Source organism: Corvus cornix, chromosome 1, assembly GCF_000738735.6.
Source record: "Corvus cornix cornix isolate S_Up_H32 chromosome 1, ASM73873v5, whole genome shotgun sequence".
Taxonomy (NCBI): domain Eukaryota; kingdom Metazoa; phylum Chordata; class Aves; order Passeriformes; family Corvidae; genus Corvus; species Corvus cornix.
Window position 1 is genome coordinate 31,678,025 of NC_046332.1, and position 18,968 is coordinate 31,696,992.

General features: G+C 41.3%; 1 protein-coding gene across 12 annotated transcripts in view; it reads right to left on the minus strand.

Moving 5' to 3' along the window:
• The window catches only part of TENM4 (teneurin transmembrane protein 4), a 1,362,823-nt gene that overhangs the window by 329,789 nt on the left and 1,014,066 nt on the right, over nt 1–18,968 (minus strand). For all 12 annotated transcript variants that reach the window (XM_039562133.1, XM_039562144.1, XM_039562174.1 and 9 more), the window contains 2 exons: nt 10,313–10,601; nt 5,585–5,854 (listed from right to left, as the gene is read on the minus strand). In XM_039562133.1, coding sequence (XP_039418067.1) covers nt 5,585–5,854; nt 10,313–10,535 — 493 coding nt within the window. In that variant the 5' untranslated portion in view covers nt 10,536–10,601. The remainder of the gene's footprint in view (nt 1–5,584; nt 5,855–10,312; nt 10,602–18,968) is intronic.

The window sequence follows — 18,968 nt, forward strand, 5'->3', positions numbered from 1 at the left end:
TTGCTCACAGCCGCATCCAGGCTGGCCATGAACAATTCCAGGGATGGGACAGAAGAGGAAATTATTCCTCTTTGTAGGATGTGGGTCCAAAAATCAATTGGTGCTCCTAATCTTTTCACCAGTGTCTGTTTTACCATAGACACCATATCACTTTTGGCACTGACTGGTCCTTTCAGAGGTGAAGCTAAACATAAATGAGCCCTGAGATGAAACTGTTCATCCTAAACAGAGATGAGCAACAGATGTGCGGTGAAAGTGTTGGGGTGATCAAACCTGCATCCAGTTCATCATTAAATGGGTGATCTGAGTCCAGTAGTCAAACCCTTTTGCAAACACAGAAGGTGTGAAAAAGTTTTTGCAGGATGATGTTTCCTACATGGTTTTGAATTGTGAAGATGGAAAGAAGCTGCACAGTGCAGTTTGACAGAAAAGGTCCTGCAGCTTGAATTTTGGCTTCCAGGGTGGTTAGATCTGGAATTTTAGTTCATGTCTACTAATCTCTCAGTGTGCTGAAGTCACACTTCAGCAACACTTCTGCTGCAAGAATTTCTTTACATGATAGATCACAGTTGAGCATCTTCAACTCATTTGAACTGTCTTGAGCCATCTGAATTTGATCATCCTGTCTGTGAAATCCTTCTGGCCATTTGATACTGCCCACATTCTTCCAAGGAAGAGATGATGACAGAGAGAAACATCACTCCTCACAGCATTAATCACTGCTGACCTCTCTCTCTTGTTCCTTCTCATATTTAACCAACTACTTGCCTTGGTGGATATGAACACTGGGCCCAGATTACAACTAAAGTAAATCCTTAGTTTGTCTTAGCTTCTTTGGAAGACTTGAAAGTTAAGCTGCACTGGTTTTTTGTTTGCTTGCTTGCTTGTTTTTAAAGAAACTTTTAAAGGGCTGCAACTCCACTTTCACAAACACAAATTTTAAAAATGCTGTTGATCCAGGTCTACAGTAACCCTGTAATGATTGTACTGAGTAAAACAGTAGCCCCATTATGACACAAAAGGTAGAGGAAAAAGTGGTTTGGTTTTGTTGGTGGTAGTGGGGTTTTTTGGTTGGTTGGTTGGTTTTGTTTTGCCTTTTTTTTTTTTTTTTTTTTTTGGTGGGATGGGATTTTGTATTGGAATATCTGCCCTTTTTCTGCCCATCTCTCATATTCAAATCTGTCCAGGGATTACAAGCATGATTCATAACACTTTGGGTGGATCTGGGCTAATATCTCCAATACAGACCCAAAGGAAATAGTCACAGTCCATTCCATAGGTGCTTACACAAAAACACTGTCCATGTCCACTTATGTTAGGAGTCCCCTAGGCAGTGCAAAAGCCCAGCCTGAACAGTCCTGCACAGCCACAGAAGAGGAAAGCACGAGCAATGCTGCAAGCATTGAAATTGGAGAAAGAGGGATGCTTGAGAGGCCAGCATGGAAAGCCACTCTGACTGAGACAGCATCTAGTCTAGACCTTTCTCAGAAGCTATTTGTCTAGTTTACACTTAAAAGCTTTTAGCACTGGAGTTCCTCAGACTCCTCTGATCTCCTCCAGTGCCAAACTGCTTTCAAACTGTTTATGAGGAGAGGAGACTCTAGATGCTGTCTTTTAAGTGTTTTTTGTTATGGGTGACGCTCAGAAGACGGAATCAGATTGTTCTTGGAGATGCTCAGTGGGAGCAATGGACATGAGTCGCAGTGGAAATCCATACTAGCTCTTAGGAGAAGAGTTGTTCACAGCAAGCGTGTTCAGCTGCAGAACCGGGATACAGAGGCTGTGGCCTCTCCATTCTGATAGACACTCAAAGTATAACTGAAAAAAGCCCTGAGTGACCCAGTCTGACTTCCAACTTAGCCCTGCTTTAAGAAGGAGAGGGACCAGAGGCTTTCAGCAATGCCTTGCAGTATAAATTATCCTGTGGTACTGTATTTTTATGATGGTGTTCTTATGACTAGAAGTTTTTTCGGTTGGGTTTTTTCTTTGTATGTGACTAAATTGCTGCAAAATAAGCCAATTTCTGGAAGGCTATTACCTTGTTCTTCTTCAGTGTGCTCTTCTCTATGGTAAACAATTGCTGGCTCAGTGCAAATCCTGTCCAGGTTAGCTAAGGTACCGCCAGGAAACTCCAGGCTTCAGTCCAAATGACCACTTCAGGAACTTCTTTTGCTTGAATCAGTCTTGCTGAGAAATAATGCAGTCTACTATAGGAAAGAAGTACTCCTAACATCATTGCTAGACTTCCAGGAACCAGACTCCCCCCATGCTTGGTTCTGAATGGTTAATGGGAGTTCACAGTTCCAGTTCAGATCATGACCATGTTGCAGAAACCCCTTAAACCATATAAAGTGCCCGCTACATCAGCAGCACAGAATGATGGCACTGTCCCCAGACAAGGTGCAGCAACTTGAGCTGTGCCTCTGTCCTCTCACTCTGCAAAGTGACTCTCCAGGTCAATGAAATGCATTGTCCACTGGGGGGGAAGCAATCGTGGCTCTTTGAGTGTGCAGGACCTGAGCTCAGGGCAATGCCAGAGTTATAACTCGACTCTGGTGAAAACAAACTCTTAACTTAGTAAAAGTGTTCAGTCTGCTGGAAGCATTCAACCTTCTAATGGAAGGTGTCCCTGCTCATGACAGGGGCTTGGAACTAGATGATCTTTAAGTTTCCTTCCAACCCAAACCATTCTGGGGTTCTATGAAAGCCAGGGAACAGTTTAGATAAAGCTACACATGGCTTTCCATGCCAGCTACCTGTGCAAGTGATCTACGGACTGGAATATGCCATGGCACTTCATAGGTTTCCTTAATGACAGGGGTGGATTGTGACTGCACTTTCTGAGCAGCATATCTGTTCCTTCAAGGCATCAGCATTCCTGAAATAAAAACAAACCTACTTTTCAAGGGAGCCAGATCTCTCCTTTTCTAGGAACACAATAAATGTCTTGGCAGAATCATGCTTCGACAGCTTTGGCTTTACAAACATCAGAAGTAAATTCTGATTATTTATTTTGGATAAATAATGAACAACATAAAAATTGCTGACTTTGACCTTCATTGGAAAAGTTGGTTTAATGGGCCCCATAAGCTCTTCTATTGATGGCAGGTTCATAAAGTCCATATTGACTTCGGCTAAAGGCTATAACTTCTATCAATACTGTCAACAATTAATATTGACTCATAAAGGTATCCTGTAAACTGAGTCATAGCATTATGTTATTTTACGTTTCCATTAGCAAAGCTTCATGTCTTCTTGAAAATGTTTCTCCTATAAGTCTGGGTTTTCTCAAAATAGCCTGTGTGATAGCTAGCAGCCCAGAGAAACGCTGCTTATGTGGAGTGAGGAGGGAGGAAATGCCTTTGTGTTTGCCCGACAAAGCTTCTGAGAGGATCTCAGGCTTCATTTGCTCCTATAGCAGGTCTCAGGCTGTGAGGGGTTTGTGCACAAAGGTTTCTCACACCTTTATCTGTGCCAAGCAATTACAAAAAGAAAATGCTCAAATTCTGCATACATATAAGACTTTTCCCTAACCTTATTTTCTTTCTACCTTGCAACATTTGTTTGGATACATTTATACCACCAATTCAACTGCAATCCCTACACTAAAGTGACCTTTTTCTCAGTTCTGGACCAGTTTTTCTGACTTGAACTTGCCTGATGTTTATGACATCTTCCCAGGGAAGTCTAAGCATCAGATGAAGCTCACCACCAGTACAGCTTTGATCTTAATATTTTCTTTCAATTTCCACCACCTCCTTTTTGTCAGTATGGACAGTACTATTACATACTGAACACCACAATAATCTAGGTTTTATTTCTGCTACATAGACTTTTTTTTAGTATGATACAGCCATTCTCATTTAAAACACCCAACATCTAAGACTGCAAATGCCAAGGCCCCAGAGAAACTCCTACATTTATACAGCACTGTTATGTTCTCCACTTCTCGTTTCCCTTTTTCTAGTTGCTATGAAGTGATGTTTCAAAGAATGGTTAGTGTGTCATTAACCTTAAGGGAAAAGGAATCCAAGGTTGTCTCCACCCTGGCATGAGTACTACTGCCTCTGTGATTACTTTCAGCAAAGCCTTTCAAGGCATGTGAAGTTGCTAACATGTTGATCCTAAAATAATTTCATTTGTAAGTGATCTGTAGGTACAAAGTTGCATTCACAGGTGTAGAGATAACATTACAGAAAGCAAGGAAAAGGACTACAGCAGATAATGCAATTCTCCTCTCTTAGGACCAAAGGAACAAAAAAAAGACTGAAATTCTGTATTTTGCTTTTCTTAGTAGTCATGGAAAGAAAAATGTATGGGATAGGATCACAGCTGCTCATCCATCACCATGGAAAGCACAAAAGAGAGCTTTGGAGAGAGGAGAACGGGATGGAAGTGCAAGGTGCTTACTTTTGGCTGTTTTCTAGCGATTTCTTGTGAGTGTGCAAAACTTTGGTTGACCCTGATGGTCCCTGTGATTTTTCATCAAAACACACGGATCAGAAGGAAAAGAATGGAACCTGGCACTGTGTATCTGCTCATCAGACACTACACTAAGAATCTTAAAAATAGTACAGTAAAGATAATTCAAAAGGATTCTTCTGCATATCCTTTGAACAGAAGGCCATTTATCTTTGAACTCTGCTTAATGTATCATTATCTCTGAGCAGAAACTTAATAAGCTTCAACTGTAATTTTGTTGGAGTTAAACATAAAATCATGTGGGTGGTGTATGTGTCACTATGTCATGGCTTCCAGAGGAAAACTTATCATCATTTGTCACTATAATACTGTGGCAAAAAGCATGAAAAGAACAAGTGATGCAGTCATTTCACATGAGCTTTCTGTGCTGAGCACAAGTGCCCAATGACTTGTACACAGCAGCTATATTAAGAAGCAGGCTGTGCTATAATTGAATTAAAGGTGCAAAGGCATATAGGACTGGATGAACTCCTGGGTCAAGCTGCAATTGAATCAAAATCCCCCTTCCTTCTCCTACACGGCTTGGCAGAACTGCTGACCAAAAGGTTTGCAGACCTACAAAAGGCATGCAGGAATCCCCGCAGCTGGGGACACAAAGTTACAGAGATAAAAAAATCTGTGACCTTCAGCTTTTATTTCGCACAAAGAAAAAGGCTTCTAAAAATATTTCACCATCGTTTTCCTTCAGAGAGCAGTCGGCCAATTTACATAATGAAACGGCCCCTGTCAAGGAACCAGCAAGGAAGAGAAGAAAATTATCTGCCCAGAAAATCTGAGCAAAGATAAGAGCAGCATCGGCCAGGGGAGGGGAGATTTAAATGCCTTCCCTCCGAAAGGTTGCTGCAAAAAGCAGGAGAGTATTACAGCTATTTAATGATCTCTGTCGCAGTGATAAATAAGTAGGAGCTTCTCCAGCAGTTCATTAACAAACACTCTGTAGGACAGTACAAAAGGCCACTACATGGGGCTGTTAGAAGAGTGTTTTCACAGAGTCTGATAAAAAACCCCAGCACAAGACCTAAGGAAGATTGAGGTGGAGTAGTAAGAAGAGTCATTCCTGGTAGAGCTCGAGGCCGACAATGCATGCGCTGTCACCACTTACCAGTTTCAGTATTCTCATGCTCTGTGTCGGTGAGGGTGAGGTTGGAGTTGGCCCGGCTTGACAAGCAGGAGCTGCGTCCGGACTTGGTGTTGCGTCCCCAGAGCCTCACTGGGTGCTCAGGTGACATGACCACGTCTGCTTCCGTGTCGGCATCGGAGCCGGCACTGATGGAGTAGCCACAGTGAGGCAGCCCGATGTCAGTCCGGTACAAAGTCCCGTGTGTGGGTGTCACATCTTCAAGTCCCAGTTCTCGCAAAGAGAAGTTGGCTCCTGTGAGAAAACACATTGGCCTGGTTATTCTTTAATAGGGCACGGTGCCATCTGGCACAAGTCAAGAGCAGAAGTGTTCATCCTCTACCTTCCTGTGGGGCACAGCAGTGTCACTGTAACACACAGCAACATCATACCAAAGATACCCCTCTTCTGTGGTCTTGCTCAGTGTGAGACTGAGACCACAGGATCATAGAATCATTAAGGTTTTAAGATCCTCAAGTCCAACCATTACTCAGCACTTCCAAGTCCACCACGAGACAATGTCTGTAAGCACCTCATCTACACTTTTTTTCATAACAATTCCAGAGACGGTGATTCCTCCACTTCTGTAGGCAGTCTGTTCCAATCCTTGACCACTCTTTCAGTGAAGAAATTTTTCCTAATATCCAGTCTCATCGTCCCCTGGTGTCACTTGAGGCCATTTCCTGTTGTCCTATTTCTTTCTACTTGGGAGGAGAGACTAGTCCCCACCTCACGACAGCCTCTTTTCAAATATGCCAAGACTGAAAAGTGGCTGGAATCCTGCGTCTGGAACCTGACAAAAACTTGGGGCATGTTTAGTGAAATCATTAAATTTGAAAGCAAAAATGGACGTCGAAACGGTGCAATTCTTTAGGAGAGGCAAAAAGTAATCTTCTTGTGAGAAAAGCAAAATGAGGCGTGCAATGATCAAAAGTCCTACCATACACCTGACAACTTCCCTACAACAGGCAATTTGAGAGAGTTCTGCTCATTGAAATCCCGGAAATTACATGCTGGGGATTTAAATTTCCTTTGGCGATTTCACTTTCCCCTTGCTGACCACTCACACCTTGACTCAGTTTAGCTATTCATTCTGATAGAGTCACAGCAGAGGTTATTTGGCTGCAAATAGATGCAATTGTTTAGCTGACTAAAAATACAACCTGAAAAGTGACTCTTGACTTCATATCTAGTTACCTGCAGAGCTTCAAAATCAGACTGAATTGATGTGAATATGGCTCCAAATATTAGCACACTTTGCTTGGAAAGTTCTACAAAGAGGCTGGGGAGAGCAATTTTACTCCACCTTTATTTATTAATGCATGCATTTATTTTTCTTACATATACATTTTTTATATATTTTATATTTATATTTTTATTATATGTATTGAAAAGATTTTGGCCACCCATGAGTGCCTTTAGCTGCACAGTGCATTTACACAGCTCAATGCACCCCTGCTTCTGTTATGCTATGCCTTGAATGGATGAAGGAACTGAGCAGTGTTTGCAGCTCAGGCATATTTCAACGAGATAAATCTGAAAGCAAGATCTCCAGGAAATTCCGGGCACAAACCTTCCTTTGAACACTGAAATTCATATCTACTCATTATTGAAATCTGTTCATCAAGTCTGGACCTCAAAGTTGTATCCAAAGCTGAATTTTCATTTTCTCCTTTCTCAAGACCCCACAATCGTGTGGCTCTTCTCACATTTCTATTTGTTGATGTCAAATATCACATGGTGGAAAATGCATATCCAGTAGAAATAGTCAGATTTCTACTTTTCCAGAGTATGGTTTCACATTTGTGGGAGCACCCTAGCTTGTCCTTGAGCCCTGCTGCTTGAGGAAGGTCTCTCATATTAGACACACATGCATCAGATGACAGCTGGCCAAAAGTAGGTGCTATTTTTTTCATTCAGTTGACTTTACAGCCAATAGTGAACAGAGAGGAGACAATCAAATGCAAGGTGAATAATGGGACCAGACAACACTTTCACGTATAGCTCAGAGAAGAAACTGTTTGATGGCAGGAGAAAATAACTCTGGTTCGGCTGCTTACGGATCTGCAGCTGACAACACTCAAACTACATAAAGCATTCATGAACTTCACACCTTTTTAATTGACCAAACAAGATTAAAGCTTTCAGACAGAGTGGACAGAAAAGATTGCTTGGGGCTCACACCTCTGTCCAACCCTAGGGCCTTGCTTGGGAAGCACAATGCACACTTGTGGCAAAGTAATCCATTTAACATGACTGCAAAGTGGTTTGAGAGACTGTCCTCTACAGTCCCATGGTAAGAGGAAGCAAATAAAATTGTCGTAAGTTATAAATGCTAGGAAGCAGTATCTCCCCAGAGACCTTGCTCTTCTCTTCTAGTTTTGACTTATGTGTAAGGCCATGGGTTTTTAAACCATCCCTTGTGGAGTACTTAAAAACAGCTTTTGGTTTTCCTTGCGTGTTTGAGTCACTGATGGCGAATTCCACCTTCCTCTGAAACATGCCACACTCAGCATCATCAGGCACATCAATGTGCAGCATGACCGATGTTCCCCAGTAACAGCAGCTCATAAATTATGAAAAATGACTGCTACAATTAACTGAAAATCAAATTTATTTGCAATAAACAGCAGCAGATGCATTGATTTTCATATTCTATGCTCACTGTTGCCTTTTAAGCTGGAAGAACTCAAGTCAATAAAAGGAAGATAATAAATATCCAAGACTTTTTAATTCAGATCTGGTCTATTTTCTCCTGTGCTGACTTGCACATTTGCTGACACTCACTCTAGCTAAAACCATTTAAATGCTGACTTGTTTATTTACTGAATTTATTTGGTCAATTTGAAATGTTTCCCTCCTCTGCCTTCCAAACCAATGCAGGAGAGAAATTCACTTTGCCTTGTTGATGTCAAGCAGGCTAATAAGGCTTGGTTTCGGTTGGCCTGAAGCCAAGCAGCATCACAAAGTGAGGTCCATTCACGGCTTGCTGCCAGCGGAAAATGTGGCACAGAAAGTCTGGGATTTTTGTTAACACTCTTCAGGCCAGTTTTGGGACCCTCAGGATAAAGTGGGAGAAAGAGAAAAAAAATTAAGCCATCTGTGATGGTTATATCAGAATCAGGACTGGTGCTCTGACGTGGTTAATCTTAACTTCTCAATTAATTTCGGCAACTTAGACCAGTCATTTTTACTATTTCCTAGTACCCTCCAAAATTTTCCTAGGGAAGTATGAACTTGTGTATAGAAAATTTACACTCCCTGTCAATAGACTGGGTTTTCAAGAAAAGTAATCTTCTGTGGGCTTCTTAGAAGTCTGCAGACCTGCATAGCCTCATGGACCTCCAAGTTGAAAACCGCTGACCTGGACTAATTCACATCTATCCTGCATGGTGAATAAATTGTATGAAGTAAGCAAATGCAATGACCTAAAAAGTTTCCTTTTCTTTATAGTGTCATACATTCCTTAGAGGGGATGAAGTACTTCAGAGTTGCTAAGAGGGAAACTGCTTTTATGATGTCACAGTATTACTTACAACAACTATTGGCCTTTTTGTTGATTATTGCCTGTTGCAGCTATCCTGAAACTCAAACACCAAAGCCATATGGACAAAAATACTTCTGCAAATCATTTTGCTTGTGTGTGCCTTGAAGATGAGTCTTGCACCAAAACCACAAATGCATGATTTTTGAGGAGTGAAATTAAGCAGCCCCCAAGTTTAATGAGTGCAATTATATGCCTTTGGTTTGGGGAATCAGCTTCTCTACATTGCAGAGGATGTGCTCAGAGTACTCTGGGTCGGCTAATTTATGTTCATTTTCTGGAATGCAGCCTACTCTATTTGACTCACTTTGCCATTTTATACTTTCCTTGTAGGACTTCTAAAAACAATTTATGTGAAGTCCTGGTTGGAATCTGAACTATATCTCAACAAAAAAATGAAGATGAGTCTTCTAGTAGGGGTCAGAAATCTATCTCATGTAGGCAACAACAGCAGTGAAAAAATAACTGTGCTGACTTCAGGGTAGCAATAAAAAAGAGAATATCTGGAATCTGTTAGAACTGTGGAGTCCATGATGACTCTTGAAATTCCTCATCTTCACAGATACTGTGACCCAGATTCACTAAATGGTGCTCCTTTAAGTCCTGAAGTGGTTCCTAACTCCTCTAATATTGGAGCATGTCCCCAAGGCAAACCAAAAAGCCATGTGCAATGCCAAGAGGCTTCATCCCATCTGGAGCTCAGTTGCCTCCTTTCTTCCAGGGTTCTTGGGTTTTGCTGGAGACCAGATGGATAGTGTGGACAGTGACACTCTCCCCTCATTGCCTTCTGCCTCAGCATGACAGAGCAGACACATGGCATGGTGAAAGGTCTCCTGAGCAGGCAGGAACTTTCCATGCCACGTCAGTACTGTACTGCATGTGCACAAGGGGTCTAGTCTCATGGTGGGAAGAGGCGAAGTGCTGCTGGAGACAGAATGACTAAGACATAGAAAATGTGTAAATGCTAATGAACATGGGGTATGGGTATGCCACTTAAGGACACTGGGCTGCACACAGTGTCTGTGCAATACAGTGAAAATGATCCCTGCTGCTCTTCTTAAATCTTGCTTTTGTCCTTGGAGTCTTTCAACGGTAGCCTCCCACCCAGCTCCAGCTCTCAGCTGATTCCCTCACGCTGCTTACAGCTGCATCTGCTGAAAAGCACCCACCTGCTCGGCAGAACTCATCAGCCTCCTGGTGCACCATGTCTTTGACCCGATTGCTGTAGGTCAGCCTGGAGTCTTGATCATAAGCCTTCAGGGTCTCGCTGGAGCTGTAGGACTTCTGGGGTGCCTTGCTGTCCTCACTCTCGGCTGAAGAGCTGGTGTAGCGGCGCTCAGTGTCGCGGCGCCGAGTCAAAGATCGATACGGTTTCCTTTCTTTTACATCCATGGCACCCTTGTCTGAGTACTCAACATTAAAATAATGACGTCCGTGTGATGGTCAGATTGCAATAACCTGAAAGAGAGAATAAAAAAATTCATGCCTTTGGTCATTCAACGGCTAATTAGCCTTCTTTGTACATTCCTGCACTGAAGAAAAGGGATGTTACTTAATGGATTGCAGAAAAACCTTCTTAGAACAATTACCAATAAAAAGGAAGTCTCAATTACACGTGACTCATTTAATAATTGCCACTGCTAACAGGACACATACACGCAGCAACCTGCATCTGTCTGAACTGGGCATGCACTTGAGAATTTGAAACTGATTGTGATATTGTGGGTCTTCTTTCCATGGGAAGTGATTCAGGCACCTCCAGGAGGCATGTATTCATCAGTCAGCTAATCTCTGGGACATCAGGTAACACTGAAATGCCTCTGTTTGGGCAGCTGGAGGACTTTGGAAAAATGCTGTCCTGCAGTTAAAAAGTGTTTTCATAGATCATGAGGTTAGAACATATGAAAAAAAGACTGAGACAGTATAAGAAGGCAAGTGGGAAGGGAGATGGAGAAAGGAAGAATGAAGGAGTGAAATATGGATGGAAATTGAATAAAAACGTCTTCCTTTTTAGAGGGGTCATCTTTAGTCAGCTGGAAACATATTAGAACTTAAGCAGAGCTGAGAAAGTGTAAATAAATGATAGTGTTCTGCTTCATGTAACAACATGGCCTGGGATTTATTTCTGTAGAAAACCAATGTATATGTGCACTGCTATGCAAGCATACATATCTGCACACAGAGAAAGCAGATATCAGGAATAAAACGTATTAAAAGTATTTTTGTCAAAATAATTAATAAATGGTATTTTTATTTCAAGTTTATTAAATGTGGCAGAAGTCACACAAAAAATAAAGGCAATGGCCTGCATTGTGATGATAAAATATATTTTTAAATATCTAAACTGGGTTAGTAGGAAAAATAATAAAATCCACAAACCAAATATGGAAAATCTCTAATTGTGGGCTGAGCTTCTCAGAAACCGAGTCCTCCTGACTGCTAAAGAACAGAAGTCGAGTCTCTAAATGCCACCCCAGGATACTGTTGTTTACCATCAGCATTTAAAAAACAGAAAGCAAAAGGTTCAGAAAGAACCTATCAGTTCTTGGTCTTTTTCATAGCAAATACATATGGAAATGTATGGGAGAGACTGAATCACATTCTGTTGGCATTTCTTTCTTGAAAGGCTAAACCCTGAATGTACTAATGAAATGTTACTCCTCCATGACTCAGACCCTGGCCTTGCTTCAGATGCTGTGCCCTGGATTTCAGAGAGTAACAGAATGCTAGAATAGTTGGGGTTGGAAGGAACCTTGAAATCCCCTGCCATGGGCAGGGACACATTCCACCAGACCAGATTGCTCCAAGCCCCATCCAATCAGGCCTTGAACACTTCCAGGGATGGGGCATCCACAGCTTCTCTGGGGAACCTGTGCCAGTGCCTCACCACCCTCACAGTAAAGAATTTATTCCAGATATCTAATCTACACCTGCCCTCACACAGCTGTGGTGCAGTAGTTGAGGATGGATGTGCTGTGAGCTTTGTAGGTCAGTTTAAAGGGATGTGATGTAACGCAGCATTTGTGGGTTATAAAACTCAGTGTGTGAAGGATGGAAGACTCTCAGCACAGGTTCTGATAACCTACAAATCATAATACTAATACTGAAGCTGGAAGCCAACATTTTATTATTAATTCCATACTTGAAAAGCTGTAAGGCACAAGCACAACTAAAAACTACTGCAGTTGAAGAGAGACTGCAGGAGGAAGCAAGAACTGCAGGAGGGCTGTGAGATAAACTGGCAGCTGGGCAAAGAAGAGCAGGATTACACTCTTGGGACTCTTGTGGGGTTAAACCATGACACACTCATATTTCTGCAATTCTGATTGTGCTAAAACTGCTCACTGGGTTTTGTCCCTTTAGCTTCCAAAACCAACTTCCAATGACAGAGCCCAGTTCCAACATCTTATATGGTTTCTGTTGCATTCTTCCTGGAAATTAAGATACTACTATAATAAAAAAAAAAATCCATTGTCTCCCAGTCTATTCCAGAGATGGTGGCAGACCAGAAAGTTCGTATTTTCTGTTTGTCAGCAGAATGCATAGAAAGTACTGAACACTAAGGGAGGATGGGGAGAGGGGAAAGGAGGAGTGTCTTATAACGAGTTTTACCTAAGTCATCTGCAGGGATTTGAGCCCCACTTTGATTTTAAACGTGTTTTTAAATCCACTGAACTCTCTGACTTTAATTCATTCATGTAAATGCAATACAGTGAATGCAAATAGGATTACTCATTGGCCAAAACTGACACATGTTATATGTATTGCAGAGTAAGGGTACAAAACTAGGCCTGAACATAGAAGCAATAGTGAAGGAGATTGTGTTGTGCTAAGGAACAACAGCAGCATGTAAGAGATCTACCAAATACTGGTAGATAGGTTTTTTGCATTGAATCAAACATATTGGTGCTTTCACACTGAAAAGAGATAAAAGAAATAGAGCATCTGATTGCCTTTCAGTGCACTGTCATCTCCCATTTTTTTTAAAAAAAGCTTTTTTTGGCTTGAGAAATTGTGACTTTTTTTGCACTTGTTATTGAATCTGTTTGCCTCCTTTATAGCATCCCTGTTTGAAAACATTAGAAGGAGCAGGTTTGTTATACTTTTGAATAAAACACCTTACAACAGACTCCTTCACAAAAGCCCTGTATTGAGAACTGCTATAACTAACACTGAAATTGTGGTTTATTGTTATGGTGGATGGAGATAGCAGAATGTGAGCGAGAAGTGGTTACTCGCTAAGAAGGAAATGAAGAAAGGTGGCTTCTATCTGCTCCTGAGCATTGTAACAGTTCCTGCCTAGGGCTGGTCATTTAAAATGCTCTAGCAGGAGAGGCACATGTGCCAAGAAAACCTTTCTGCACTGCTGGAGCCACAAGGTACAAACAGGGTCTGTAATTACCATTAGTAACCTTGCAACTTAGGAAATGACAAAAAAACATGAGGAAATTGACTGAATTCCCACCAGATGAAGGGTTTTCTTTTTGTAAGGAAAGGTGCTGAAAAACTGAAAATTCTCCTACAGTTCATCAAAAATAGCCCTGTAAATTTGCACTATCCATACGCACATTCCTCTGTAACAGTGTTTCTATTCCCAACTCATTCATGTCTTTATAAATTTAACTCTTCTCAACTTTTTATTTCTCTCTCCTTCACAACTTGGCTTGACTTTCCAAATAGAAAGGTTACCTCCGTAAAACATAATGAAGATTTTTTTAAGAGTTATTTCTAAAGACCGAACTGTTGCATTTACCTGACTTAAGTAAGTTTCCAGCACCTCTCCATGGACATGCAGTTCTTGTCATCTCAGTTTTATGACCCAATTCCCAGATGGTTTAGATACCTTACTTTCAGTGGAGTTGTGTTGTCACAGAGTTTGCCTCATAGTTTTTCTGAGATAGATTATTATTTTTTATCTGCTACTCCTTGTGTCTAGATTTTACTTTTGCTATGATTTCATCAGTGCCATCAACACCTCACATTTTTCCTGACTTCTCTTGCACATGACGAATACAAAGAATCACACTCATCTCAGTTACATACTCAACCACCAGTTTCTTTCCATCTTTAGCTCATGATTGCTCCTCATAATTTTAAAAGCTTCCATAAACTTGCTGGACCGGATGTAAAAAACCAAGCTTTCTAAAATGGACCTTTCCATCTCTGTGTTCCTTTTCCCTCCATAAAAGTACAAAACCCCCTTGCTCTGAATCATTTATATTTGGAAAGGGCTTTCTTGTCCTATAATGCAATGTTGTTTCTAGTTCTGTTTGATTCTTTCATCATACTGCTGTCTGCATAACATAAAATTTCACCTTTTTTTTTATTTTGAGGCCAATTAGTTGCAATAGCCATTCTTATTTTTGGCAGTCCTCTGTGTATGCAATCCCAGCTGGACCACAAACTGGTCTGGACTACAATTCACAGCAGAAACATCCTTCTGTCTTTACTTATTCTACTCAGAAAAATCCCACTGAGCCCAGAAAGGGTTACTTACTCATAAAAGCCTATAAAATCAGGTTCTTTGATATAGTTATATTTTTCAGAGGCGTGGGACTCTTCTCACATCCTTGCCTACATGTCAGGGAGCAGAACAAAAAAATCAGCTTTCTGGTTCTGGTGCAGTAGTACAGCAAACACAATGCTTATTTGCAGCTCTTTTTATTTGATTTGCTTTGGTTGGCTCCCAAATAATCCTTTTTATGATGTTTTATCCTTTATACCTCTCCTCCTCATTCTCAGTTCTGTTGGTTTTTGTTGCTCTTTGGAGCTTTGATTAACCACACCGGCTTTGTGCTGCAGAATTGCACTCAATGAATGGCAAGGGGGATGATTTATTTTCTGAGTCACTGCTCAAAAGACAAACTTGCATCAATCAAAAACCAGACAAGGGAGTGTGACACCACAAAGTGATATGCTAGGAGGTGCTCACAGCAAAAAGGACAGGTGGTCTTTGATAGCTGACTTACGTTGCAGGTCACTAATCACAGAGATTAGCAGCAAGGTGATAGACAGTGCCTGTTCTGGGAGGCAGCATGTCATATCATCCAATTTTCTGTCAAAATGTGAGGTTTTAAACAGTAGAGAGAGCTTTATGTACTTCCCATATACTTATGGCAACAGGATGATGAGAGAGCAGGAAGAGTGAAATATCTTGACTGCAGGAAAACATGAGCATGAGCTCTGGTGGGTTGATTCCACCTCCAGCTTTGTGCTGAAGGAAGAAAAAGGACTACTGCTCACGGTCATTTGTTTTCCTCTGCAAAACTGCCTATGCAGAAATGGCATCATCTTACTTGCTAGGGCATGCTTTTTGTCTTCTTGAACTCGACCTCATTTCGCTGCTTAGGGCAATATTTTTCCCTATTTTTCATTGCTGCTGCCCTTTGTAGAATGAGCACAGCCATAGGATGCTGAGCAGCAAGCTTAATTTTATATTCCCTCCTTTGGGCTCCACAAATCGAATCATTAACTAAGACCTAAAGCTGGTAATAAGTGAGCAAGTATCCTTTCCTTCACTTTATAGAGGAAGAGATGAGCCACAGGAAGTCAAAGTGAATTGCTTAAGGTGGTACAAGAAGAAAACAACACAACTGAGGGCAGCAGCTTGATCTCCAAGGCTGAGTCTGATATTGAGTCCTGGATTTTTTTGAGAACCAAGTCACATAAGCATAGTAGAATAATTAATGCATGCCTGAAATCTTTGCTGGAGAACAGTAGCAAGAACCTAAGGTATTATTAACAAGATGCTCTTTCATGTTTGATAGTGTCCTTCAGCCAGAAGGACTGTGGAGCATGGACAATTGCAGTTGTGTCTGACCAGTGAAATCCCATGGTGAATGATGAAAACCCCACTCAGAGTCAAAAGTGAGACAGATTTTCACCTTGTATATTAATCTTCTCAAAGACACTAACAGATACTGGGGGCAGACCAGCAATGTTATTTGGGAAATTAGCTCCAACTCAGGATCCTAAGCTGCAAACAAAGAAGCTGTGAGTTCAGGTGATTAAATGACTTTGTGTCTGTGCTTAATAATATCCCACACCAATTTAAGTCATCACCTGGTATTTTACATCATATTTGAAAGAATGCAGTCCACTGTGACAGTCCCGCCACACTTCCATGAGGATACAAATGCCTGGTTGAAGGCTCCTTATTCTGTTTTCATAGGCTCACGGAAAGGCTTGGGTTGGAGGCAACTTTAAAGATCACCTAGTTCCAACCCCCCTGCCATAGGCAGGGATGCCACGCACTAGTTCAGGTTGTTTAGAGCCCCATCCAGCACGACCTTGAAAAGACCCGGCCTTCTTTACAAAATATGTTGAACTTGAGAAATCTTATTTGGTCATTTTCATTTGTCAAGAATTGTCTGAGATATTGCCTCCCATTCCACCTCATCTAAAGCACAAACCTGGCATAAATGTAGTGGTGAATGCTCTGATGCATTCAGCAAATACTTAGGCATGTAGTCAGGGGTTGTTCAAATCAAATTTGTATTGCCTGGTGATCAGAGTCAGCAATGATCTGATCTTAGCAAATACACTACTGTGGCTTAAACAGTGTGATGCCATTTACCAGGTTTCTGGGAGATTCTTCTATAACATAAAGGATTCCTGTGTTTTTTATTAAACTTTAAGCTTCAGATTTATAGCAGAGGTTCAAATCCCTTGAGGTCTTTGTAGGAAATAAATTAAGCTATAGGTATAACATCCTCACATTTTTGGCAAAGACTTAGGAAAGAAGCAGGCACAAGAGAGGAGAATGAAGAGTTGAATTAATACTGCTTGGCATCAACCCAGTACTCAAAGAAAGTAACAAAACCTCCCTTTTCTGGTCTCAACCACTAAGCCTTTCTTTTACTGGTAAGGGACTTGCTAGGCAGTTGGTAATGCCTTGTCCAAAAGATGTGTTTTGTGACCTTTTCATGAATAAATCTAAAACTGCATTAGCTGGAGGCCTAGGAAAGCTTGAAACAGTAGTGGTAGGAAAACATGAAGGAGGCTGGAATGCAATTATCTCAATTATTTCTAGTTTGCAACCCCCTAAGTCTTCTGTCATGGGCTGGAGCCTTTAACCTGTGCTAGCAGAAGATTTTAGGGCCCAAAGTTAAAAATTCTTTTGAATAATTTTTGACAAGTATAAGTAGTTTGCAGTTGCAGTCATCAGAACACTACTCTGGCTTATGCCAAAATGGAAATTACTTTGGAAAAAATCTTAGCTTTATATTGAAATTCTCATTATGAGTATATTAGCTATTCTTGGATGAAGTGGGTTTTCCTCAGAACCTCAATTTAATAGACAATACATAAAGGCATTTAAATAATAAATGCCAAAAGGGACAGCCTGACCATGTACACTGTTTTATGTTCACCCTGCAAATTTTTCCTAACTCTCTATGTCAGACTCAAGGTTTGGGTGTATGATGTGCCACACATCCAAACCCCATGTGAAACCAGCCTATTTATCAGCAAATCTCAGAGTGACAAAGAACTGGTGACATAAAATGCAGGTAGTCACTGAAAGCATTCCCATTCTTTCTCCATCACCCACCTTTTGCTAATTTGGGCTCTTACCTGGGATACAGGAAGCTAAAATTTGTGTCCTTAATCTAAGTCAGACAGGTTGAAGTTTTGAATGTGTCTCAAGCATCCTAGGTGAAAGCTCTTGGTGCAGCCTTTTTCAATCCATTTGGGAGAACTTTTCCTTTTTCTTCCAGAAAAGAAAAACATAGCCTGGGTTTTGGTTTTTGCTTGCTTCGTTTCTTGTCTTTTTTTTTTTTTTTTTTTTAACAAAAAAAATTTATTTGATAGTTTCTAGTCATAGAACTGCGGAATGGATTCTATGACAACAAAGAAGGTGGCTTTGCATTGCAAGGGACCTTAAAGATCACCTAGTTTTAGTTTCCTGCCATGGACAGGGACACCTTTCACTAGACCAGGTTGCTCAAAACCCTTTCCAAACTGTCCGTGAACACTTGCAGGGATGGGGCATCTATAGTTCCCCTGGGCACCCTGTGCCAGTGTCTCATCTCTTAGACAATAAGAAAAGGCTGGTACAGGGCTCACTTCAGGGTGTTAAGCCTTGTACCCACTCCTGGGTAAGCTTTGTGTCTAATTCTCAGTGTTCTGTTGTGGTCTACAGGAGGCTTTTGTAATTATGTTGTGACCCATATGAAAATGTAGCAAGAATCCCAAGACAATTTCCATGCACACCTTGTGCCACTCAACCTTTTTATTCCACAATTAGGTATGTGAAGTCCCATGCTTAAATACGCTAGCTCTGTATCCCTGCTTCTGTGTCAATAGATTGAACAAGGAAACTATCCATCTGTATTACCCCTGTATGGATTGGATGCAGTCAGTTTGGAAGAGAAGAATGGACAGTAGTTGTGAATGGTGATTTAAGAATCAAGGCTGGTCCTTCCTCTCTATGCACTTCAGCAAATTTCTTTGCAGGCCCACTGGGTTTGACAGTCCCTCATGAACCTGTCCTCTGAGAGTTTGCCTAATCCCATTTCACTCTTAAATACTTTGGGCCTTTGCAACATCCTGTATGCAGTCCCCCAGTGTGATTGTAGAAGAAGTGCTTGTCTCATTTAAAGTCACTGTCTACAGTTGTGTCTTCCATGGGAATATTCATGAGCCCTCAGCCTTTTCCATAAGAAAAGAGGCCTTGGACTCACACTCACTCTCAGATGTATCTTTTTGCTATTACACATTATTTCTGAAAAGAGCTGACTGGAGGCTGGGACTCTTTTAGGAAAGAAAGCATGTCTGCCTTTTCTGCCTGCAGCCACCACCCCGTATCCATATTCCTCAGTAAAC